Genomic DNA, 25,538 nt, shown 5'->3' with positions numbered 1-25,538 from the left:
GGGTGGGGGAAGATAATACACATGAGTAATGAACACTGTTCGCCCAACTGTCTGGGTCCAGCCAACACCTCAGAAATGCTAACAGTGTGATATGGACTCAGTACGAACTGCTAATAGCCAGGACTGCAGTAATCGTCTTTCTCAGGAAGAGCGATTAGCGCCCATTACTACAGCAATGGACTTCCACACAGACATTGAAACTGACCATGTCTGCATTGAAACTGACAACAACCGTGCTGAAATTAACAACAGCTGCACTGGAACTGACAGACTATATTGAAACTTTCAACGATTCTGCAATGATTACCATAAAGAAACCATGTTACAATAACAATAAATTCATCACTGACCTATCGTATCACAAGATGGATAAAAGTTTCTTGACATGTGCTCTGGGTCGAGAGAAGACTCATAGCTGACCACTATGGCTGATGCTGCCTTTCTTTCCCCGGAGCTCCAGTATTTTCTTGTGCAAAAAACTCTGTCATTGAACCCCGACTCGGAGACTGTTGTTTTTCCACAGAGTGTGACACTGGAGAAGCCTTGCTACAACTGAATGAACATTGGTGAGACTGCAATTCAAGTTCAGTTTTAGTCTCCTTAAGGGAGGGATCTACTTGTATTAGAAGCATTTCTGGAAAGATTCTCCAGGTTGTTTCATGGAGAAGGAATTATGAGGAAACATTCAGCAGAGAATTTCTTCTCAGGGATCATAAGATTTTAGCATTCTATTCCCCAAACAGCAGATGGAGGCTGGGTGAGTATATTCAAAAACTGGTTTAGACTCAACTGGACACAGCACATAAATGCAGTGCCTATACAAGAACAGGTCAGAGGCTAGGAATACTGTGGCAAGTAACTTATCTCCAAAGCCTGTCCACCACCTACAAGGCACAAGTCAGGAGTTTGATGGAATACTTTTCACTTTCCTGCATGGATGCAGCCCCAACACTCAAGAAACTGGACATCATTTGGGTCAAAGCAGCTCTCTTGATGGGCATGGTATCCACAAGCTTCCACTCCCTCCACCATCAACAGTCCACAGCAGCAGTGTGTACTATCTACAAATGTACTGCAGATATCCACCAAATTTCCTCAGACAGTACCTTCTAAGTCTACGACCACTTCCATCTAGAAGGACAAGGGCAACAGATATGGAAACACCACCACATTCAAGTTCACTCCAAGCTACTCACCATCTTGACTTGGAAATATAATCTCCATTCCTTCATGGTCACTGGGTCAAAATCCTGAAATTCCCTCCCTAATGGCATTATGGGTCAACCCAACAGCAGGTGGACTGCAGCAGTTCAGGAAGGCAGCTCACCACCACCTTCTCAAGGGCAACTCGGGACAGGCAATAAATGCTGACCAGCCAGTGACACCCACGTCTCAAAATAAATTTTTTAAAAGGCAAAATTTTGATTGATAAAGGAATCAAGGTTACAAGTTGCAGGAAAGTGAAGTTGAGATAACAATCAGATCAGCCATTATCTTACTGAATACCTCAGGAGGCTTGATGGACTGAATGGCCTGCTGTAGCTCAAACTTAAAAGATTACTGCCCAGTATGTATCCCTTAATCAGCACAAAAGTAAAAGATGGAGAACACAATTGAAGATGCATCTGTGAAGAGAGAAACTGTTCATGTCTCAAGTCAATTTTGTTGCATCAGAATAGAATGATCTGGTAGTTCATTTCATTGGAATGTGAGCTACTTTGCACAAACTGGCTGCTTTCAGTTATTTAAAGATCAAAAAAAAAATTCAAAAATGGTGTTTCTCTTCAGTTTCCAAGATAACTATTAAAGTCGTGGTAACTGTTCATTTCATAAATGTTGGGTGGAAGAGAAGGACTGTTGACATGGTACAAATTTGACCACATCAGGTGCTCCTGTCTTAACCAACATCCTTTCTCCAATAGATGTGCATTCACCCCACTCCCTCAACCATTGCTTTCATTCTTGAATAGAATCCGATTAATCCCAATCTCTCAACTCCCAAAGTGAAGCAGTTCCCAACTTGGGAATGCCTTTGAAATTCAGCAACCCATTCCACAGGGATTCCAGCTGTGCCAGAATTAAATGCTGAAGATCTGAACCATTCAGTTCACTTTTATGCTGCTTCTCTTCCTGTTATGATGGTGACAGTCTAGCTGCTATTTTCTACTGGTGTGGTGAGAACTTCATGGTATTTCTTGATTTTTCACCGATTCCCCACTTCAACTGGATCCCTGCTACTGGAATCAATACAACTTTCACAAACTCTATGTTGCTACCAAATGCACTTATTGTCCTCCCCTCTCAATCTCAAAACCTTTAACTTCAGAAACTTGTCATTACCAAAGGATGGGCAAGTATTGCCAAGCCCTGATACAAACGTTGCATCGTAATCCCCAATTGAACTCATTTCGTAGACACAATCCGGTCAGTGAGCTCCCATGACAAAGACGATGCTTCCATGCAGGATAACAAGTAACAGGTTGCTTTATTTTTACATAGCTGCAAGCCCAATGTCAATCCCAACAGTTCAGAGATAGACCAATAGCACCTTCCTAACCCACAGCCATCTCGAAGGTCAAGGACAGCAGATGCATGGGAACATCGCCACTCTGCAAGTTCCCCTCCAAGCCTTTCACCATCCTTGGAAATATACCTTCAGTGTCGCTGGGTCAAACTTCTGGAGGTATTTCAGACTGAAATGAGGAAACGTTTCTTCACACAAAAAAAATGTACTGAACTTGTGGAATTTGCTGGTCAAGCCACTGAGTACATTTGAGAAAAAGATTGGTAATTTTTTTTTAGATATTAAAAGGCAGAGTATGAGGATGCAGGAAAGTGCCACTGAGATAGATGATCAGTTATGGTCATACTAAATGTGGATCAGGTTCATAGGGGCTGAATAGCATATTCCGTTTCTATGTAGAACCAACAGTGGCCCAGCATCTAATACCCACAATTAAGCAAGAAAAAAAAAGACAAGCCAGGACAAATCAGAGCGCGGTACATTTTATTAAAATAGATACAGGACAGTGTGTAACATCTGTAAAGTGCAATTGATGCAAACTGCAGAACCTAGTACAATCCTCTCTTTTAAGCCAGGCTGTTTACCAAGCAGTTGCTTGATGTTTAATTTAAACCCCTGTTGGGGGATTATGTTAAAAAAAACGTTTCTGCATTGGTTTTTAATACCAAAAGTCCTTTGAGCTTCTCATGAAACCAAATAAATCATAATCCCAACTTGGTAAGTGCAAGACAAATACAATCTGAGCCTGCACTCTGATGACAATCGTTAGAATATGGAGCAACAGGTATATAGAAATGCGAGGAGCAAGACTTCAAAACAAAAACTTTAATTTCATTCAACAAATTCCAGTCAACACTTTTATTGCTTTTATCACTTTGATACCCAAATGTTTGAAATGGAGGTACATTTCATCAAGTCAGTTTCAAGGTTAGTATCAGAATGGAATATAATGGTGTAATATTAGGCACAGGAATTTCCAACTTTAACAGAATTACCACCACTCAGCACATCGACTTCTTAAACAAACTTGCAGCATGGAAGTTTCTTTTGACTCAAAAGGAGCAGTACAGTGGTCCCAATAACCCCTGCTGCCTTCCAGTTATTATTGCCCAGGAAAACATCCCCTCAAACTGTCACTGTCTGTCAAACAGCAACATTAATGCAGCTGTTCGCTCCACCAAGCTACAAAGCAAACACTTGGTGCTCCAAGTAAATGATTGCCAAAGAAAGCAACCCCCACGCCCTTCCACCACAAGCTACCCAAGTCAACAATATTCTAACATTCACTGTTAGGTGACTCAATTGCTCTCTTACAGAGAGACCACGTTGCTAAGCCAAGTATTCAAGATTGAAGTACACGTTTTTACCACAAAGTAATGGCTACTCTTCAAAATCTAAGTCATAAAATACTTAGTCATAACTGACTGCGGAGTAACTCAGGATGCCTAGACAACAAATCAGATACTAGGCAAATACTAAAGTGGATAGCATTAACAGCTTGCACTCCAATTAGTTTTAGTAAGTTATAGAGTGATCCAATTGAAGGATTTAAAATAATAACAGGAATCAAATGAAATTAATACAGATAAACTATTTGTGTTAGTGCAGGGCATACAGAATACTGAGCAAATACTAAAATTAGGGAGAGACTGTTCAAAGAGGGCCTCAGGAATAACTTTTTCCAAAAGGAAGTTTAGTGAAAATCTGAAAATCTATGAGAGCACCAACAGTCATTCAAAATTAAGTTAAATGGATAGACTTTTAGTCAGTTCGTAGTACAGAATTTGAGTATTGCTGGAAAAAAAAGCATGTTTTACAAGCTTTGTCTGGCGCTCATCAGGACAATTTGCAACAATAAAGATTTAAAGGGGAAATACAACATTTATGGGTTGGCAAATTAACTCTGACTAGTAGAGGTGCTGGAGAACCAATCATAATGATTGACAGTTAACTGCCTGGTTTTAACTAAGCAGATTGAGAAATATACCAGCAAATGACTACCTATATTGAGGAGGGTTTTCCTCTCTAATTGCAAATTGCCCCGATTGATGCAGAACAAAAACCTTCGACAAAACAGTCTTTTCAGTAACATCCAGGACAAATTTTTGTTGGGTCTATGGCACTGAGTCAGAGAATGCCACAAGTGGGGGAAAAAAAACTAGAAATTGGGGATGGGGGTGTGTTAGCATTCTCAGTTAAAGGGATAATTATTTTTGAGACTTAGATGATTTTTCCAGGAGACGTTGAGAATTTCACACAATGGTTTTAATAATTGGAATCCTCTACCATGGAGGTCTATGGATGATCCACTGTTGGACATACTTTAAGGCTGGGATAGAGAGAGAATTTGGATTTCTTTGGGAGTTAGTGGACACAGGAATTGAGCAGGAAAATGGAGTTGAAGCCCAAGATCAGTCACAATTGTGTTGATTAATGGGAGAAGGCTACAAAGACTATGATTTACTTGTGCTCCCATTTCCTGTATCTTTGTGTATGAAGGCATATTAAGTCAAAGTGGGTACAAGGAGCGAGATACTGATGAACCATTATCAAATCAAGTTACAAAGCAGAGTCAAGGAGCACAATGGCCTCGCGCTGCTCTTTGGTCAAAGGGAACCGTTATCTCACCATCGTAACACAAAACTAAGGCAACAGAGCCTTTTACACAACAGGAACATATCACATGCATAATGGTATTATGCTAGTCATGTGAATGTACTCTACTTTCACCACCCTGCCTTGAAAAAGTGTGGTTGGCCATGTATTATATTTACATACATATGAACACATTGTGGAATGACATTTGGTCATGGAAATTCAATCGATTTCACGGAGTGATAGAAGGACATGTGCAGCTTTAACCAGTGCTTGCAACGACAAGCTGCTCTGACAGTTTGATGATAATCCTACAAACGCATGGAGAGCTGCTGTCCCCTCAAACTCCTCACTCCAAACTCTGGTCAGCAACTAAAGACCCCACAGCAGCCAAAGCTCCAACCCATCCCATTTCCTAATTAATAGATCCCCAAATTAGCAAGTTGCTCAGGATTATAAGCTCTGTATAAATACAAGTTCATGCAAACAAATTATAAGAATCCATTCTCCCACAGCTTTTTTAGGCACTTGTGTATAACCTGTTTTCCAATATTACACTGCAGCAATCACCTCTTGTCTATTTCACAGGAAATTGCAAATATAGAGAACTGGGATCTGAATGACAGGTGGTTTGGTAGCCGGTATAGCCATAGGGCTTGCAACCATTGCCTGGCCATTGTTTCACTCAAAAATCTAACAAAAATTGAAAATCTCTTGACTTACTGTGGAACTCCTAACATCAAATCATGAACAGTCAATGGAAGGAAGTGAGCAATGGACGATATCCAATTGGACAAGCTACACTTGACCCAACTTCCTTTACAGCAAAAGGTAACATAAGTTGGTGAAAGTGTAAATCCGGTGCACCATGCATTTCACCTTCAGTACATTCCAAATACTGGAGTTGGAGATATTTTTAAAATAGTTGTTTCCACCCTTTGTTAAATAACTTTAATCCCAGTTTACAACAGCAAGTTTCAAAAGCCTTTGACACTGCAGCCAACTCCCTCATTGGGTTCTCAGGAGAGCATTGTTACACATTCTATAGAGTTAACGTCTTTAATTACAAATAAACAAATATAAATGCAAGATCTAAAGTGCCTTCCCACATTTTCTCCACCACCATTGAGATCAATAAAGCATACTGGTGAACCTGTCAGGAACAGGCACTTCACCTAATTAAACACTCAATATACAAGTGCTGTTGTAGTGTCATGTATGTAAACAGAACATTCTGCCACTTAATCAGTAAGCTAACCAGAACACAGCAATGATAAAACCTACAAAAGACCTGTTGCTTCAACCAGAAGAATTTTGAATACAGTATTCAGTAGGATTGTCAGAATGATTGGCAAGATACTCATTGGACTGAAACTTTGAACCCATATGGCATCAAGTTGGCAATCTTACATCTGCAATTTGACTTCTGCTGTAAACCAGGTAGGAATGCAAACCCTCACCTTGGTGCAGTATTGGAAGAACTAATGTGCTCAAGCTCACTGAAAATATTGAAGCTTATCTAGCTGTAATACAACCTAAATACATTTAGTTTTTTGATAATACAGTATTTGTGCATTGCTGAAAAGGGACATTTATGATAAAGCTTTTCATTTTGCACTCATCACAGCAATTTGCAAGAAATACCAAAACAAAGAAAGCATTTGCATGACATAAGAGAGGAGTGCTGAATGGTATTCAAGTGGACGGATAGGGGTGTTGCTGTGACAAATGCATCAGTCAATGATGATCGACCGTTAACTGCCAAATGTTTTTTTGCTTAGAACTTAGAGATTATTCTAATTAGTTCAAGATATTTCGCTTAGAAATGAATCAGTGAATGGCTGTTATGCACTCTGTTGAGTTGACATAGGGCAAGCCCTCTACCAAATCAACTCCCCACCAGGACAAATGTTGGTTTCCCTTTACTTTTCTTTTGTATTTCTTGTGAATTGTCCTGACATCTGCAAGATGAAAAGCTTACAGCTTTTTTCTAAACAAAGTCTGTATTTTTTCAGCAATTCTTTAACATTTTTAAAAAGTCAGTGTTTTCTTTTCCCAAAATGATACTTTAAGCATCCATCACGTCAGTGAATCAAATAAAATGGAATTAAATACAGTGTTATAACTACAATGATCAGGGAATGGAGACATTTCAGGAGTGAAGTAGTTTGGATTGGTCATAATATCATAGCTACATTCAGAAGTGCATCTAGCAATTAAGAGTAAATTTGACCAGGAAAGCTAGTCATGGCCATGAAATACAAATCATTTTCTGCAGAGAAACAGGGGATAAAATGGATAAATTTCTTACATTCATGAACTGCACTCATTCAGCAATTTGTCACTTTGTCTTATTAACCACTGGTTCTTCACTGCCCTCTGTGCCATTAGCCTCTGCCATCTTGCTCAGGTGAGCCTTCCATCTCACATTAGCCCAGATTGGGGAGGTTTCAAAGGCATCTTGACATCAATCCCAACATCCACTCACGTGGCTTTCCATCAGAGAGGAATGGGAGGTGCTCAATGAAGAGCAAGGAGGAAGCAGGACCACAGACTATCCCATTTACACTCCCAACTCCAGTTGATTGCAACCCCCAGAAAAATCCAGTCAAATAAGTTAGAGCAAAGTAGACAAAAGTATGCAAAACCGTATAGGAAGCATGGCTTTAACAAATGGGCACAAGAGGAATATCCCCAACTAATTGGAGTGTCCCTTGCTAGTGTGTAATGCTGGGATCTAGTCAAATTCATATTGTCTCACAGCTACGTGGGCAAAACTAATCAAAAGAGTGAACCTTATTGTGCAATGGGAATTGATGTGAATCAATATTCAAACTATCCGGTCCAACTTGATTGGGGATTGTTCGGCCACAGATACAAATGGAAGCTAAGCCTAAAACACTATTAGATGAGGAATTAGAAAAGGACTTGGACAAATATAAAAGCAGGTGTTGAAAGAGCTGTAAAATTGGATGAAAATGGAATCCTACAGATGAAGAGCCAACCCCTCTCTCGATTAGAAATTCAGCCGTGAGCTCAAGATAAACCAGACAAATGGAAATGAGTTGTCTGATTCAAAACGGAGGGCACATGGTGGGGGTGAGGTAACTGCTGAATTTGTCACACACCTCACCAATAAGGTCAGATCGAAGAATATTGGGGAACTTACATTACAGCAGTTGATCATATTTCTGCCAGTATCTCCCCCACTCTCCAAGTTGAGGACTTCTCACCGAAAACTGGGGATGGTTTAGGCCGAACAGAAAAGAGCGACTGGGTTTCATTATAATACAAAACTGAATGAGCAAATTACATTGTCAAAAATACGTTGGAACAGGAGATAGGACAGGGGAAACATGGGAGGAAACCCTGGAGATAGAGAACAAAGGCTCATGCTCCACTGACTGTACAATGTTGTGACTACAGCAGATCTCAATAACTGTTTGACGTTCGCTTCAACACAAACAGAATTCATACTTACAAAGGTAGCACCAACCCCACCAAGAAACTATTTGTATTATTATTTTGTGTGTGTGTCACTTCTACTAATGGTAAAGTCAACATCTGCCCTTCAGCATTTTGCAGCCAGGTTCCTTAAAGGAGCGGACGAGGCCACCGATGCGTTCTTTTTGTTTGACTGAGGCTGTTTCCCCAGACATGATTCACCCTTCACCACCTTGGGAGTGGGTTTGGTTACAGGAGACTGTATCCGTGGAGACTGTGGGGTCACCACCTTGGACTGTGGTAGTTTGACAACGGCCAATGGAGTCCGTGGGGCAGGTGTAGGGTTGCGTGGTGGCTTCTTACTGTTTGACGAAGGGGTCTTCGCTGATGCCTTCCGATTCTTCTCGGTGCGAGGAGAGTCCCTGGTCGTGCTGACCAGGTTCCTCTGTGCGAAGTCCAGCGCACGGGGGATCGGCGTGGAGCCTGGGACAGGGCCTCTGGCTGGAGTTAGTGGCCTCTTGGAGGCAGATGGCGATGTGAGACCAGTGGGCTGGGTGCGTTTCCCTGGGGTCTGCAGAGAGCCAAGTGCCACTGGTGTGGAGGAAACCAGAGCGGACTTGGCGGGGACTTTGGGGGTCAACTTAGGATCGGTGTCAGGATCTGGCAGACATTTGCCTGAACGGCTTTGAAAGTGGCCACCGGGAGCCTTTGACGGGGTTCTGTGAAGTTTGGCAGAGGGCTGTACTTCCTTGCTCCTCCCAGGTTGGGTCATGCCTTTGGGTTGACTGACTGGAGATTGTGGAGGCAGAGGGCACAGCTGCGATCCTGCTGCAGGACATTTGGCGCCTCTGGAGGATGAACCTGGCATCGCACGAGATGAATGCCCGCTTTCGGCAGATGCTGGACGGGACCCCGATTTAGATAGCAGCACTGGTGAGGACGGGCACCTGCAGTGGACACTGGCGACTTTGGACATGGGCCAAGATGGCATGCAGGGAGACCCAGGGCGTGCAGCCAGGGGTTGTGACATCTTGATACCAGGTGGAAGGTTCATGGTTGGAGGCGGTTTGGAGGATTTTGCCAGCAAGTTAGGGGTGTTGCTGGAATCATGAGAGATGCCCTTCTCAAAAGCCATAATCCTCTCCTCCAACATGGTGAAGTGCAACACTCGGCAGGGGTCATGCTTCAGAAGAAAGCCCTGGAGTGTGTCCCAGCCTCCTCCCACACGCACCATCACATGTTTACCATGTAACATCTACAAACAAACATTTCAAGAACAAGTTAATACTGGGCACCATTAAGTCCTGCGCGTCATTGCAAATGGCATTCTACCCCACCCAGCACTGGCCATTCATAAAATCAGCATCCAAAACTCAACAATATTTCATAAGTAGTCACCAAATCTTGGTTAACATTTCAGGTCCAGTGACAGTTCCTCAAAACTGAACCTGAAACGTTAATTCTGATTTCTCTCCACAGATGCTGTCAGACCTGCTCAGTATTTCCAGCAAATGGTTTGTGTGTCGGATTTCCAGCAGCTGCAGTTCTTCTGGTTTTTAAGTTACTGAATCTTACTTGTTCAATAAGGGAAACTCCATTTTAAAGCTGTCAGAATTCTGCAGAGTTGCAGTCGGGAATTATTAAATGGAAAGAAAGCGTATAGTCATAAAAGAAGAAAGTTGAGATTTTAATCAGGAAAGGATCCTAGTCAATCTACTCAGTTTTCATTGCTTTGAAAGGCTTTAGCGAGGTGGTGAACAATGAGAAACTGTTCTAACTTGTTACCAAATGAGAGGGTACAGACAATTATCGGCTGAAGAACAAAGGGTGAACTCAGGCGGAGTGAGAGACAGAGGGTGATTAGAACATGGAATCAAGGAGCCATTGAGGCTGAAGCTGCAACATCATTTTAAATTGAATTAGCTAAATATTGAGAGATGGTACAATAAGAAAGAAGGGCAGGGAAATTAGAATAAAGTAGACAATATTCAGTTAAAGAGTTAGCTTCAGCACAAACTATATCATAATTTACCTTTTTACATGTTCTACCATTCTAAGATAAGAACATAGTAGAGGTATAGCCCATAGACAAGACAAAAGATTTATCATGGTGAATCCACTAACAGTAACAGGAGGTGGTGGCCAGTCAGCCCCTTGAACCTGCTCTGCCAATTCATTAGATCACTGACGCTCTGCAACGCAACTGCCAAGTTTCTACCTCACTCTCTGCCTTGGTCCACACACAAAAAAAATCAACTTCAGGGGTGGAAAGCTACAACTGACACCCTGCATCGACAGCCCATGATTGCAGAGAGTTCCAGCGTACTGTTGGTGTCAAACACACACACAGCCTGATTCCATGGCTGAACAGCTTGTGCCAATTCTAAAGTAATATCAACTTTGCTCTGCCATTGTACACAGATCAGCCATGATAACAGAATGGCTCCACTGGTTCTGATCTCAAGTGCCATGGGGCATGCTGTGTACACTCCAGGCCTCCCCCACCAGTTATTCCCCAAGTGCCTCTAAGTCGGGCCTCTCTATGCTGTTGCTAGGCTACACCTGTTTTTCCATCTGTCTGCTTCACAAGAACATAAAAAGCAGGTGCAGACAAAACATCAAACCCCAGCAACTACTGTATCAGACTGGCTCAACCGTGTTTCAAGTAGAGCTTGTTTCTTAACCTCACAGAGAGGCAGAAATCACAATCACTGTATGCTGCAGATAAAAAAAATCTGCATGATAAAGTATTCATTCTGTTCTGCCAAGCAAGTGGGGATTTACCTTGAAGTAAATTGCTAAGTTTAAAATGACAAGTTCTGGAGAAACTCAGCATGTCTGTCAGCAATTGTAGAAATCACAAGAGTTAATGTTTTAAACCCTATTAATTGAATACAAAATTCCACCAGTTGTCATGGCGAGATTTGAACCTGTGTGTTTATTAGTTTGGCTAGTGATTAGAAGTATGAAAAGACCTCGCACTTGTTTCACTGCAACACACCTAGTTAGTCCTTATTTATTTCAGTCCTGTATTTCTGCACTTTCCCACGATTAAATACTCACTCGGATAAAAAGAATCTTCCCTCCCAGCCGATAACGCCCTTCGGATAAGAACTCAATGGAGAACTGATGTGAACATTTGCATGGAGGATCAGCAGCAATGATCTTTACCTGGAAGGAAAATAATTAGACTGCTGACAATGATCCAATGAAAACTACAACTTACTGCAGTAAGAAATCTCAAAGGACCGACAAATATGCTGATATTTACGGAGTATGTTAGCATAGTGGTCACATTATTAACTATTAATCCAGAGACCTGCAACAATCATTTCGAAACTGGAGCTCAAACTGGGCGGCACGGTGGCACAGTGGTTAGCACTGCTGCCTCACAGCACCAGAGACCCGGGTTCAACTCCTGACTCAGGCGACTGATTGTGTGGAGTTTGCACGTTCTCCCCATGTCTGCGTGGGTTCCTCCGGGTGCTCCAGTTTCCTCCCACAGTCCAAAGATGTGCAGGTCAGGTGAATTGGCCATGCTAAATTGCCCGTAGTGTTAGGTAAAGGGGTAAATGTAGGGGAATGGGTGGTTTGCACTTCGGCGGGTCGGTGTGGACTTGTTGGGCCGAAGGGCCTATTTCCACATGTAAGTAATCTAATCTCCCATCACAGCAATTGAAGTTTTGTTTTCATTAAGCGAGTTGCAGTGATTTGGATTTCACTGTCTAAAAGGGTGTTGGAAGCAGATTCGTTAATTTCAAAAAGAATAGGAATAAACAAAGTGAGATTAATACTTCAAAACAAAAAGGGAAAACTTAGAGCCATGAGCAGAGAGTAGGGAAGTGGGATTAACTGGAGAATTCTTTCAAAAGAGCTAACACAAAACAAAATGATAGGCCAAATAGCCTCATCTGCGCTGTGATGGTATAATCAATTAAGACAAGACTGACACAGCCATAACAAGGAAAGCACAACTACGAGAAAGCTTTGGGTACCACACATCAAAATTACCTTTCCCTCTTGACATGCTAACTCTCCATGTCATATTGGTGAAGAGACAGCGACATAATTAGGAGGGGAAAGTCTGCTCAGAGCGGCTCAGATTTTCAGGAAGTAAATAAATTTAGTCAATTAGCTGAACTTCACAAAATCTTCATTCTGAACCTGAAATTTTAGAATTACAGTGTAGAGGGAGCCATAGTGTCTGTGCTGGCTCCCCAAATCAGCATTTTACTTTGTGTCACTCCTTCGCCCCATATCCCTACGCGCACACTCACTCTGGGTAACCCTCCCATTCCCTTTCAAAAGCCTTGATTGGATCTGCCTCCACCATGTTCAGGCAATGCAATCCAGATCCTAATCACTTACTTTGGCAAAAAATAGGGTCCTTCGTCAACTTGCCATTGAGTTTTCTGGCAATTAAATCTGTCCCCCCTTGGTTTGCAGTTCTTCCACCAGAGGGATCACTTTCTCCCTCATTATTTTGAGCACCTCTATCAAATAGCCTTTCAATCTTTTACTCTCCAAGGAGAACAGTCCCAACTTCTGCAATCTATCCACGTCAATGAAGTTCCCCATCACTGGAACCATTCTTGTGAATCTTTTCTGCACTCTCTATAAAGCCTCCACCTCCTAAAGTGTGGCAGACACAATGTAATGTAATAATGATGAAGTTTCTCACACATTTGTAAATTGGATTTTATTTAAAATAACCAGACAGTGGATAGAGATTAAGATCAACTTACAGCTTGGTGAAGCTCTTTATTCTGACAACATGGCTTTGTACTTTCAACAGGAATTAGATGTTCAGAGGTGGTCAACAGAGTTTCCTCAAGTTCAATTTCCTTCTCCAGTTTTACTAAAACAGGAGGTTCCACACCATAGCTGCAATTTCAAATAAAGCCAATATAAACTAGGAGCCCAGGACAATAAAATTTCAATGCAAAGATTCTAAACGCTGTGCAAAAATGGCTTAGAGATCAAACTGTACAAAATCTACAGTTAAGAAGCAGGCCAATCGGCCTAACTGTTTTACGTCAGTGTTACACCACACAAGCTTCCTCCCAACTCACGTTATTGCACCCCAGCAGCGTATCTTTCTGTCCCTGTTTGCTCAGGCATTTATCTGGTTCTTTCTTACACGTACCTGCTGCCAGTTTTAACTGCACCTTTTGGTTGTGACAACAAATCCCCCGTATTATTACAAATTTAAAACAGACTTAAATTAAGACTTGTGCACCTACCTTTGGGTTAGAATTAGCCATACCCCTAGCCAGGCCATTCCAGGACAGCTACAGCACTGGCATCTACCCAACAATGTGAAAAATTGTCCAGGTATGTCCTGTACACGAAAAGTAAATGACTCTCAATCATTAGTGAAGTGATGGAAAGTGTCATCTGCGGTACTATCAAGCAGAACTTGCTTAGCAATAACCTGCTGACTGGCCATCTGTTTGGGCTCCACCAAGACCAGCTTCTGACCGCATTACAGCTGTAGTTCAAACATGGGTAAGAGGGCAGAATTCAAGGGAGGCGAGATTGACTGCCCTTCACATCAAGGCCTTAGACAGAGATGACATCAAGGAGCCCAAGCAAAAATGAAGTCAATGGGAATCAGAGAGCAAACTCCCACAGGTTGAAGTCATACCTGACACATCCACCTTAAGGTAACGAGTAGCAAGTAACATTTATATGAGACAATGACAATCTTCATCAAGAGAACATTCAACTTAGTATTCAATAGCACTGACTCTTCACCCCCCACACCCCTTCAGTGTTACTAAATTAAGATTCTGAACTCCCTCCAGAACAGCATTATGGCCTACCTACAACAAATGAACGGCAACAGTTCCTCCTGTCCTCCTCCACCTTCTGAAGAGCACTAGGGATGAGCAATAAATGCTGTCCATATCCCACGAATAAAAAATTAACAAGTGTAGGTAGGAAGGTCAAAAATCACAACAGAAGTCGCTTATGTGAACTTGCACTGACCACTTTCTTTGAGAGTTCGGTCTTTGTCAATGCATTAAATCCACCAGATCCAAATACTCTGCAACCTGTAACCTGACTCACACAACGTCGCATTTAACCATCAGCCATGGGCTTGCTGGTTCCCAGTGGATCCTAATCTGACATCTCAATTTTAAAATTCTCATCCTTGTATGGACTCATTCTCACTCTCTAATTCCCTCCTGCCCCATTGCAAGAACGCCGCACTCCTCCAGTCTAACCTTTGACATGTCAATCACTCCACTACATGGCTATAGTGGCCATTTAGAAGTTAAGTGTGGAAGGGTGGTAATTTCGGAGTTGCCCTCTTTCTCACTTATGCACACGCCTCACTGTCCTCAGAAAGGGACACACTGTCTGACAGGACATTCCAAGCTATTAAAAGCTGTTGGGAATAGGGGGCTAGGTGTAGGAACTTTCCCAACAATGACATTTTAATTTACTTCCCCAGTTTTCTTTGTGGTTTCAGTAGTCTAAACGCTGTTTTATTTCGAGGGTCTAAATTGGTTTTTGTTTTTGCCACAACAGTATAACGCTAGTCTCAGGTGACGGTGACTGTAAAACCAACACCGATTGTCAGGTTCATTTGTGCTCTTTTGGGTTGGAAATCTGTCATCCTCACTTGGTCTGGCCTACTTGTGACTCCAAACCCACAGCAATGTGGTTGACTCAACCGCCTTGTAAAATGGCTGAGCAAGTCACCTCAGTTCAGGGACAATTAAGGACAAAAGCCTGCATTGCCCACAACCTGCTCATTCACTGAAAGAATGAAGACTAAAGTGCCTTGGGATGTTATGTATTGCTATATAAACAACTCTCGTGAATGTTAAAAATATTGGATTATGAATTCCCTTGTCCCAAATTTCTAAACTTGTCACAATGTCATTACAACCATCCACCTCTAGATGATGCATCAACTTAACAGACATGAGCTTTCACCTGCCGTGACACGTTTGACACGGTCTTGGACAGAGTATTTTGTGAAGTCAGGACTTCGGATTTTAAAATGTGGGTTGTTCCAGTTTATTCTCTACCCCCATCTCTCTGGTTTCTCTTTACTATTTGTTGCACAGTGTGGTCCTTTCAAGATTACTGACCAGCCAAACATGAATGAATCTTTAGTGGAATGGTACTTGTACATGACTCGCACAGTACCTTGATTGTCTGTCTGAGACAACACACCATGGAGGGAACATGGGTCCTTACCCAGACTGCAACTATAATGTTGAGGGCCAGAGTCACACAACTTGCTGAAACTTAACCACCATTTGATGTGTCCTAGAATACCCTCAGTCACATTGATTCTCTACCAGTGGGCAATAAGTGGGAAATGCCAATTTTGCCATGACACCTCTATCCCAAAGATGATTCAAGAGCTTTAAGGGTACAACACTAATCTCCCTGTGGAACTCTTGAATGACACTGGGGCTAAGTGGATTAAGTTAGGAAGACAAGATGCTCAAACATTCTTGTGTGCGTAGAAGATTAAGTGGCTCTAGCAGCAGGGGACTGACAAGGTGAATCACTCCCACGGAGAGCCAGTATGAATTCAATGGGCAAAATGGACTCCCCATCAGTTGTAACCACTCTACCTGAATCGACATGTTTAAGATGTTGAAGGGATTCAGTAAGAAAATTGATATCAATCACTTCCTTTGGTGGAGGGAACAAGGAGGCAGAATCTTAAAGTCAGAGCCAGGCCAGCAAGGGATAAATGTGGAAAGCTTTGCACAAAGATCATTGTAAATCTGGAACTTACCCCACAGACTATTCACCCCCTTCCCAAAAGATTGAGAACACAGGATGGTGCTGTTTCAATCTCTCAACCTTTTTCAAAGAATCATACAATCCCCTAATGTGGAAGCAGGCCATTTGGCCCATGGAGTCCAGAGTGATCCTCCAAAGAGCATCCCACCCAGACCCACAGCTCCCCCCACCCCCAACCTACCCCCTGTAACCCATCATTTACCATAGCTAACCCACCTAGTCTGCATTTCTCTGAACACACTGAGCAATTTAGCATTGCCAATCCACCTAACCTGCAATCTTTGGACTGTGGGAGGAAACCAGAGCACCCAGAAGAAACCATGCAGACAAGTTGCAGAGGTACAAAACTCCATACAGAGACAGTCACCGGAGGCTGGAATCTAACCTGGGTCCCTGGTGCGGAGATGCACAGTACTAACCATTGACCCACCACGCCACACCAATTCATCATTCTATCATAGTCATACAGCACAGAAAGAGACCCTTTGGTCCAACCAGTCCATGCCGAACATAATTCCAAGCTAAACTAGTCCTGGCCCATATCCTACAAACCTTTCCCATTCATATATCCATCTGAATGTCTTTTAAATGTTGTAATTGTACCCACATCCATCACTTCCTCAAAACTTCATTCCATTCATGAAGCACCTGGTGTACAAAAATTTGTCTCATGTCTTTTTTAAATTTCTCTCCTCTCTTCTTAAAAATGTGTCCCTAGTCTTGAAATCCCTCATCCTAAGGAAAAGACAACTACCATCAACTCGATCTATACCTCTCATTCATTTATAAACTTCGCAGATTTTCTCAGCCTCCTACGCTCCAGTGAAAAAAGTCCCAGTTTATCCATTAATAAGATTATAACAGATTTCCTACTTTGATATCATGTTCCGAATCAATCCCAGGATTCAAAGTCTCCATTAATATCCAGGAATCTACAGATTTCTTGCTCATGACCAGCAGTCACTTGAAAATTTTTTTTTTAAAAATCGATAAATTGGTGTTCAAAGGTATTAAGAGGTGGAAAGGAAGCAGGTAAAATGAGCTAAAATGCAGATCAGTCGTGGTTTAACTGAACAGCGGTGAAGGATTTCCTGGTTCCTGTGTTGTGACAATCAGAGGGATGAGTAAACAAGTAACCCGATCCCACTCACCGAGAGACTATTCGCCCAATTTCAAGTAGACACAGGCACACTTGCCTCGGCTGCTTGTGCAAAACTGAAAAAAAAGGTAAAGAAAGCAGATGCGGTCATTATAAAAGAATTCCGTTAAACATAGGGCTCACTTAAATGGTTACATCTGCTCAGCAAGCTTTAACCACACTTAAGGATAGTAAGGTCTTAGAGGACGCAAAGATCATTTACAGAATTTTATTTTTAATTTGTTCATGAGATGTGGGTATTAACAGGTACATGTGAGCTGTCATCTTGAATATCTGTAGTCCTTGCTGCATTGGGACATTCCCAATATTGTTAGGGAGGGAATTCCAGGATTTTGATCCAGCAACTGAAGAAACAACAATAAATTTCCAGATCAAGAGATGTGGGGGGAGACATGCCAATCATGGGCTGTTTTGTCCTGGATGGTGTCAAGCTTCTTGATAGTGTTGGAGCTGCACCCATCCAGGCCAGTGGGGAGCTTTCCATCACACTCCTGACTTGTGTCTTGTCAATGGTTAACAGGCTTTGAGGAGCCACGCGTTCAAATACTTGCCACAGAATTCCCAGCATCAGACCTGCGTCAGTAGCCATGATATTCGCATAGCGAGTCCTGTTTGGTTTCTGTTCCATGATGCCCCCCAGGATGCTGATAGTGGGGATGAAGTAATGGGGGATTCTAACGAAAAATTGGGTCGGAGAAGCTGTGCCATTTTCCGTGAATCAAAGGAAATTGAAGGCAGATTCAATAGAGTTGTCGGAGCTGGTAGTTCTGAAGAGGAGAGTCATACTGGACTCATGCAAGAAGGGGAGGGTTAGCTTCGATACAACCATACACAATAAGTCCCAGACCATGCAAAATTGACAATGTCTTTCTGAAAACAGTGAATGCTCAATCAATGGAAATATGCATTGAAATACATCTGTGTACGTTAAATGGTTACATTAAATAACTAGCAGATGCAAATGCAAAAGAACCGAATGTAACATGTGGAAAGTTTTTTTTGATACAGCGAGTTACAATCTGGAATGTGCTGCCTGAGGGAAGCAGATTCCATCAGTACTTTCAAAAGGGAATTAGATAATAGTGAAACAAAAAAAAAAGTCATTTACCAAGTCATGGGGAATGAGAAGGGAGTAAGAGTTCTAACGGTAGGTCACAGGACAGAAATGTCAACTGTTTGGGCACGATAGCACAGTGGTTAGCACTGCTGCCTCACGGCACCAGGGACCTGGGGTCGATTTTGGCCTCAGACCACTGTCTGGCTTGAGTTTGTATGTATTTGCCAGGTGTTCCAATTTCTTCTCTCAGGAGAAAGATGTGCAGGTTAGGTGGATTGGCCATAGTAAATGTGGGGTTATGGGGACATGGTGGGGGCCTGGGTCTGGGTGGGATGCTGTTCAGAAAGTCAGTGCAGACTCAAATGGCCTCTTACTGCACTGCAGGGATTCTAGAGAGGTTTTCCTCTCCAATCATGCTGCCAGACCTGCTGAGTTTCTCCAGCACCCAGCTTTTATTTCCAATTTCCAGCAATTGCAGTAATTTGCTGAAGGAGAGAGATTAGATTAGTTCTACCCAAGGGCTGGCATCAGCTTAAAGGCGAGGTAGATTCCTTTTGTGCAGTATCACACAAACATACAAATTGGGAGCAGGAGTAGGCAGCTTGGCTGCTTGAGCTTGCCTCACCGTTCAATACAATTAAAACTGATCTGTTGCAGAGTCAATGATCACTGAACACAAATGCCCCTCTCTGACAGCTCAGTACTCCACATTGACCACCAATTGGAGGAAGGACAGAGGTGGCAAGGATACAGACATGCTGTAAATAAGAGACTGATGATATATTGTCACTTGTACTCTAAACAAACACAGTAAAATACATTGAAAAGTTTCAACCGTCACCATCATCTAGTACCAAATACCTGCCACTTCCATGAGTCCTGAACCAGTCAACTAACACCACCTACACCAGGCCATCCAACGTTGGAGTTACCACCCCTTAGACACCATCTCTTCATCACTGGTCCCACACTTATCCGCACAACCATTTTATCATCCTCTACAGTCACTTGTCAACCTCTTACATTCCAGTGAAAAGATCCCAGCCTCTCCTTAGAACTCAAACCCTCCATTTCCAGCAACATCCTCGTCAATCTTTTCTGAACTCTCTCCAATTTAATAATATCTTCCTATAGCAGGGCAACCAGAACTGACTCCAAAAACTCACTGAGGCTCCTTAACTTCAAAAGCCGTGACCTCTGCCATTGAGGAGGACAAAGGCAGCAGATCAACATGGGAACACTAACAAATGCAAGTTCCCCTCCAAGGCACTCAGCAGCTGACTTGGAAATATGTTACCAATTGTTCAGTCGCTGAGTCAAACCCTGGAACTCCACCTTCCGCCCCCCACCCCACCCCCACCCGACATGGACTGCAGTGGTTCATGAAAATAGCTCACCATTACTTTCTCCAGGTGAATTAGGGACAGGCAACAGGGAAAGGCCCTGCCAGCAACACCCACATCCACAGCACAAACAAAAAAAGTTACACCACGTTCACTTCAATGCAAACTTCAGTCATCAAAAAGTCTAACACATTATGCAAATGACAAATTTGCCTATGCAGTCAAAATGGGGTCTCACTGTAGCATCTCCTTGATGTGGTGAAGTATTTTTTCACCATTTATTGTTTGTAAGATTATTCCAGGAACTCGACCCAAAAATACTCCCATAGATCCACCCCCACTTTCACAATTCTGTTAAAGAATTGGAGAATTAGGGTCCATCTGGACAAATTATGGTCAGTTCTGGGCACTACACCTCAGGAAGGATAGAAATAGAGTGCATCACAGATTCACTCGAACAGGATGGAAGGGCTAAGCGACAGACTCAGACTGCGATTTCCACGTTTCCTCACAACACTGAGGAGGTACAGCTGTCACTTGCGACCAGATGTAATTTTTATTAATTTTTTTTTGTCATCATCCACTGGTCAGAACTTCAGTATTGTTCTTTGTTCTCCATTTCAGGCAAAAAAAAAACTCTGAATGGAGGGGACACATTGAACCATTTATCAAGGCTCCAGTACAAAGAGTGACCTTCCATGCTCAATAAAGGACAGTTTAAGCTTGTCCTTTTACAGTCCAATCCACTAACCCTGACTGTTTTAAGAGATTGACAGCCTCTACACCCCCACAATCTACAAACATTGCAGCATTGTATTGGCCTAAAAGCTATCATTCCACACGAGCAATTAAGCCTTTTGATTCAACGACAAAACTCAGTGGGTTGACCTGGGAAAGAATTTAATCTGAAATTGCGGGTCACACTAGAAGGGCATGCGTGAATAGAATCATTCAACAAGACCGCGGGAAGCAATAGTCAATGAACCAATCAAGAGCATGTGCACAAGAGGGCCTTCTGTGTCAAGTGAGATTAAAAGGACAAAACGAACAATGTGCATTTACATAGCACCTATAGAGCTGAAAACAGAGGTGCAATCAGATTGAAATGGATACAAGGAAATGGATTGTAAGCTGGCAAACAGTTGAGTCAAAGAGCAATTCTAGCAACTTTCAGCTCGCCCAACATCTCCTTGTGCTTGTCCAAGTGGTTCACATTGGGATGATTTTCTATGCTAATCATGCTGCATAAAAGACAATGGCATGCAACAAGGTCCTGCAAGCTGCAATGAGATTATTGCATCCATTTCAGCAGCACTCGGTGAAATAATGGGTACAGGACTTTGCTCCACCGTTCAAGTGAATTGCGGGTCATTTGCGGGTCAACTGCACAGACCTGCAGCATTTCCTCATGCTTAACAAAAATGTAGCAATCTCAACTTGGAAATTGTACTCCCATTTTAGCAGTTTTGTGGCAGATAAGAGTTCCAGATTTCCTGTGTGATTAAATGCTTCCCAAAATTGTTCCTGAAGAATTATTATCTAACAAGTTAGATGTACTTAAGGAGAATCTAGAAACGCTTGAGGGAGAAAGGAGGAGGAGGATAAGCTGAGATGAATAGAACAGTTGGTGGTCATGTGGACACAGGCTCAAGCACAGGTATAAAGCTGACAGGCCAAATGGCCTGTGTAAATACAACATAATTTGTTCTTCAGTCCTGCAGCACAAGCAGCCATGAGACACATTGTGCCAAGACCAGTTGTTAGAGACCTAACCAATTTGTTATTGCACATGCTCTTTCAGGTTAACCCTATAAAATATTCCCATGCAAATAGTTACTGCATTTTCTTGACAGTTTTGAGGTTTGGTACAAGTGACTCCAAGTTAAGAAGCAGCCACATTTCCACAACTCTAGGGACAAAGGTTGTATCATTAATGACAAGCAATGTCAACCTACAGACTGAGTGACAAGAGCTTTGCATAGATTTACAGGAAGGGCATCTGCTAGGATTGAATCATGAAGAGCTGGTTACTTACCCAAGCCCTCAGACTCAAACAGGTACGTCTCGTCAACACCAACTGCTCTGCACCACGAAAGGAAATTAGCAGTATTGTCACGAGCAAAAAATGAACCAGACGGAGCATCAGTTTTACATGGAACTTTCCTCATTGTAAAGTGCTGAAATAATTGAAGATAAAGAGAATTATCAATACAAATATAGACCAGTTAATATAATTTGCATTGAGAAAGAGGACTTCATATAAAAAGATCAAACATTCAGACGCTCCATCACTGATGTATAATGACAATGTATATCATCTACAAGATGCATTGCAGCAATGCATTAAGGGTCTTTGACAGCACCTTCCAAACCCACAATGCAGCTCAAAAGGATAACCAGCAGACACAGGGAAACACTACCACCCATAAGCAACTCATCATCCGGACTTGGAAATATACAGCTGCTCAGTCAGTGCTGCCAGGTAAAAATCCTGGCAATCTCCCTGGAGACCAGTAACTCCCCATGGTTTACAGCAGCTCACCATCACTTCAAGGGCCACAAAGGATGGGCTATTAATGCTGGCCAAGCCAACAACACCCAGAATATTTGTAGAGTGCAGTATCAAATTAGAAACCAAAGCAAATCGTTCCAATTTTCCTTCAAGGTAATCTATCCAGAAATCAGTAGTTGTATATTTTTTTTTTTAAAAAATACTGATTTTAAACTGGGGCACCTGAAGTAGGAAAGGGGCCAGTGAAAGGAAGAGAGAACAAAGATTATTTTTATTCATTCTGTCCTGAAATATGGACGTCACTAACAAGGTCAGTGTTTGTTGACCATCCATAATCGCCCATAAACTGAATGGCTTGCTAGGGCCATTTCAGAGGGCAGCTAAGGCTCGAGGATTGCTGAATGAAAGCATTTTGCCAAAGATTTTCATTGTGCACTCATTGGAACAACTCAAGAGAATATCAGCAGAGGGAGATCCCAATACCACCACTGAATGAGAGGTCAGTACGGATTGGTTGTCAAGTGAACTCCAACTGGTAGAGGTGTTGCCATGGGGAATACAGTAGTTAATGATGCTTGACTCTTAACTGCCAAGCTTTGCTTAAATTTCAAACTGGACTAGGTAAATCCAGTCAGTCAGGGCTTCGATCCGAGAAACAAACTAGCGAATGGCTGTCACGTATTTTGAGTTGAAACAGGTGCAACATGTTACTTCGGTCTGTGTATTAATAGATCCGAAATCTGCCACACTGAGACCAAACGACAATCTTAAATTACAAACAAAAAAATAGTTGCTGGAAAAGCTCAGCAAGTGTGGCAGCATCTGTGGAAAGAACTCAGGAGTTAATAATTCAGGTCCAGTGACACTACTTCAGGCAACCTTCAATTGGTGATCAGTATAATTCTTCACACATTCATCCAACAAATATTGCCCAATTTAACTTGATTTGATGTGATTCATTGTCACATGTACCAAAATAGTCAAAAGTATTGCTTTAGTGCTATCCAGACAAACCATCCCTTACACAAGCATCACATTTCATGTTGGATCTTGTGTTGCAAGTTTTGCAAGCACCATCTGATTAGGGATGATCAGTACCTCGCTCATTGTGAGCAGCTGAAGGGACATGCTAATTGATGGGATCAGTCAGTCTTTAGCAAGTACAGCCTACAACTGACATCACTGGCGCTGAAATTCATGCACCTGAAAAGTGCAAGGTGACAAGCTTTACCAACCTGCCTTTTCTTATCAATTCTCAACCACATTACTGTGCGTCCAGAGTCATGTGTTAGCCAGACTGTGGAAAGGCAGATTTTCTTCATTCAGGATTATTAGCGAACTAGGTGGGTCTTTTTAACAAAAAGGAATTGCCAACAGTTTCATGGACGCGGAGATGAGCTTTTAGATTAATTTAAAAATTCTGGCATTAAGTATCACCAGCTGCTTTGTGACATTACTATTATGCAGTAATCTCCTATACTGAATATAGTGCAAGTTTCATGTCTGGAACAGTCAGTGGGTTTCCAACTGTGTTGCCCTCCTCTCCCCCAGTAATTAAGGGAATACATTTGAATGGTCACAAGACTCCTTCACTGGCATTCCATCAGCAAAGGGTCAACATGTGCACATGGATTTAAGTCACAATCCCAACAGCCTAAGCTGCCTTCTGCAAAGAAGAGCTTTCAATAACTAATCACCATCTGTCGCACAATTTAATTAACACCCTCGGCCTGTTCATTCAGAAGCTTCATTTATCTCCACACAGAAACTTTACAACTTTCTAATTACACTTTTAATCAAACCTCATTACATTTCTGTGACTGACCACTCTGTGGAAACCACTGGACTACCAGTCTCCAGTGAAGAGCATTTAATATTCCTCTGCTAGCTAACAGACCAAAGTTCCAGTCAGTGATCAACAGTGACAGGTATGAGAGAGATAATAAACACTGCCTTTCAGTGCTCAATGGGAGCACTGCAGAAGGGTTAGTGCATATTTGTTGAAAGATTGATAACAATCCAATTAAAAAAGGGAGCAAAGAAACACTAGAAGATATCAGAGAGCAATTTGTATATTGCTCGAGAATGGAGGAGACCATTTAGCCCATTGTGCATGTTGTCAATCAATTAGCTCATCGCTTATCTCCATTTAGCTACCTTTAATCATCTATCTACAGCAAAAATCTATTGAACCCATACTTAAAAACTTCAACTGATTGATCCTCAATATCCATAGCCTGTCAATGAAATGGGAGGAGAGCACTCCAGACTTAGAACCTTTAATATAAAGAATCCTGACTAACTTGTCTTGTTTTGGACTTGCCAGTAGATGAACTGATTTCTTCATCTATCCTATCAAACTCAACCATCTAAAAGATCCTAATTAGATCACAATTGGGGTGGCACGGTCGCTCAGTGGTTAGCACTGCTGCCTCACAGTGCCAGGGACCCATGTTTAATTTCAGCCTTGGGTGACTGTGTGGAGTTTGCACATTCTCCCCATGTCTGCGTGGGTTTCCTCCGGGTGCTCCGGTTTCCTCCCACAGTCCAAAAATGTGCAGGTCAGATGAATTGGCCATGCTAAATGTTCCATAGTGTTAGGTGCATTAGTCAGAGGAAATGGGTCTGATTGGGTTACTCTTTGGAGGGTCAGTGTGGACTTGTTGGGCTGAAGGGCCTTTTTCCACACTGTAGCGGAATCTGATCTAGTCTGTGTACTCAGAAACAGAAAGCCAGACTTTGAAACTTTGCCATAATTTAACCCTCAGCCCCCTCCAAAAACAAATCATCTTAGCGTAGATGCGAGCATACTGGTAGTGTCATAATAATTCAAAGGTCCAGGCTAATACACTGGTGATGTGGGCTCAAATCCTGTGACCACTGGTGAAATTAAGAAAGATAGAGGGGTTCTTGATTAGCAAGGGCATCAAAGGTTACAGAAAGGCAGCAAGAGAATGGGGTTAAGAAATGTATCAACAGTGATCGAATGGTCCAACTCTGCTCCGAAACTCATTCTGACCAAGGTTCTGTCAGACTGACACCACACTACCTCCACTTTAGTTCCAGACCTCTTGAAAGCTAGGTCACATTCAATTGAACTTTTGGTTAGATGTTGTACCTGTACTTAT

The 25,538-nt window shown here is 42.3% G+C and overlaps 1 protein-coding gene across 8 annotated transcripts in view; it reads right to left on the bottom strand.

The window, feature by feature from the left end:
- Positions 1-2,990: 2,990 nt before the first annotated feature.
- The window catches only part of LOC122559775 (GAS2-like protein 3), a 74,564-nt gene continuing 52,016 nt past the window's right edge, over positions 2,991-25,538 (bottom strand). For all 8 annotated transcript variants that reach the window (XM_043709779.1, XM_043709780.1, XM_043709783.1 and 5 more), the window contains 5 exons: positions 21,934-22,075; positions 17,491-17,554; positions 13,309-13,447; positions 11,627-11,734; positions 2,991-9,818 (listed from right to left, as the gene is read on the bottom strand). In XM_043709779.1, coding sequence (XP_043565714.1) covers positions 8,691-9,818; positions 11,627-11,734; positions 13,309-13,447; positions 17,491-17,554; positions 21,934-22,075 — 1,581 coding nt within the window. In that variant the 3' untranslated portion in view covers positions 2,991-8,690. The remainder of the gene's footprint in view (positions 9,819-11,626; positions 11,735-13,308; positions 13,448-17,490; positions 17,555-21,933; positions 22,076-25,538) is intronic.

Source organism: Chiloscyllium plagiosum, chromosome 19, assembly GCF_004010195.1.
Source record: "Chiloscyllium plagiosum isolate BGI_BamShark_2017 chromosome 19, ASM401019v2, whole genome shotgun sequence".
Classification (NCBI taxonomy): Eukaryota; Metazoa; Chordata; class Chondrichthyes; order Orectolobiformes; family Hemiscylliidae; genus Chiloscyllium; species Chiloscyllium plagiosum.
This window is presented reverse-complemented; position numbering and strand designations above follow the sequence as displayed.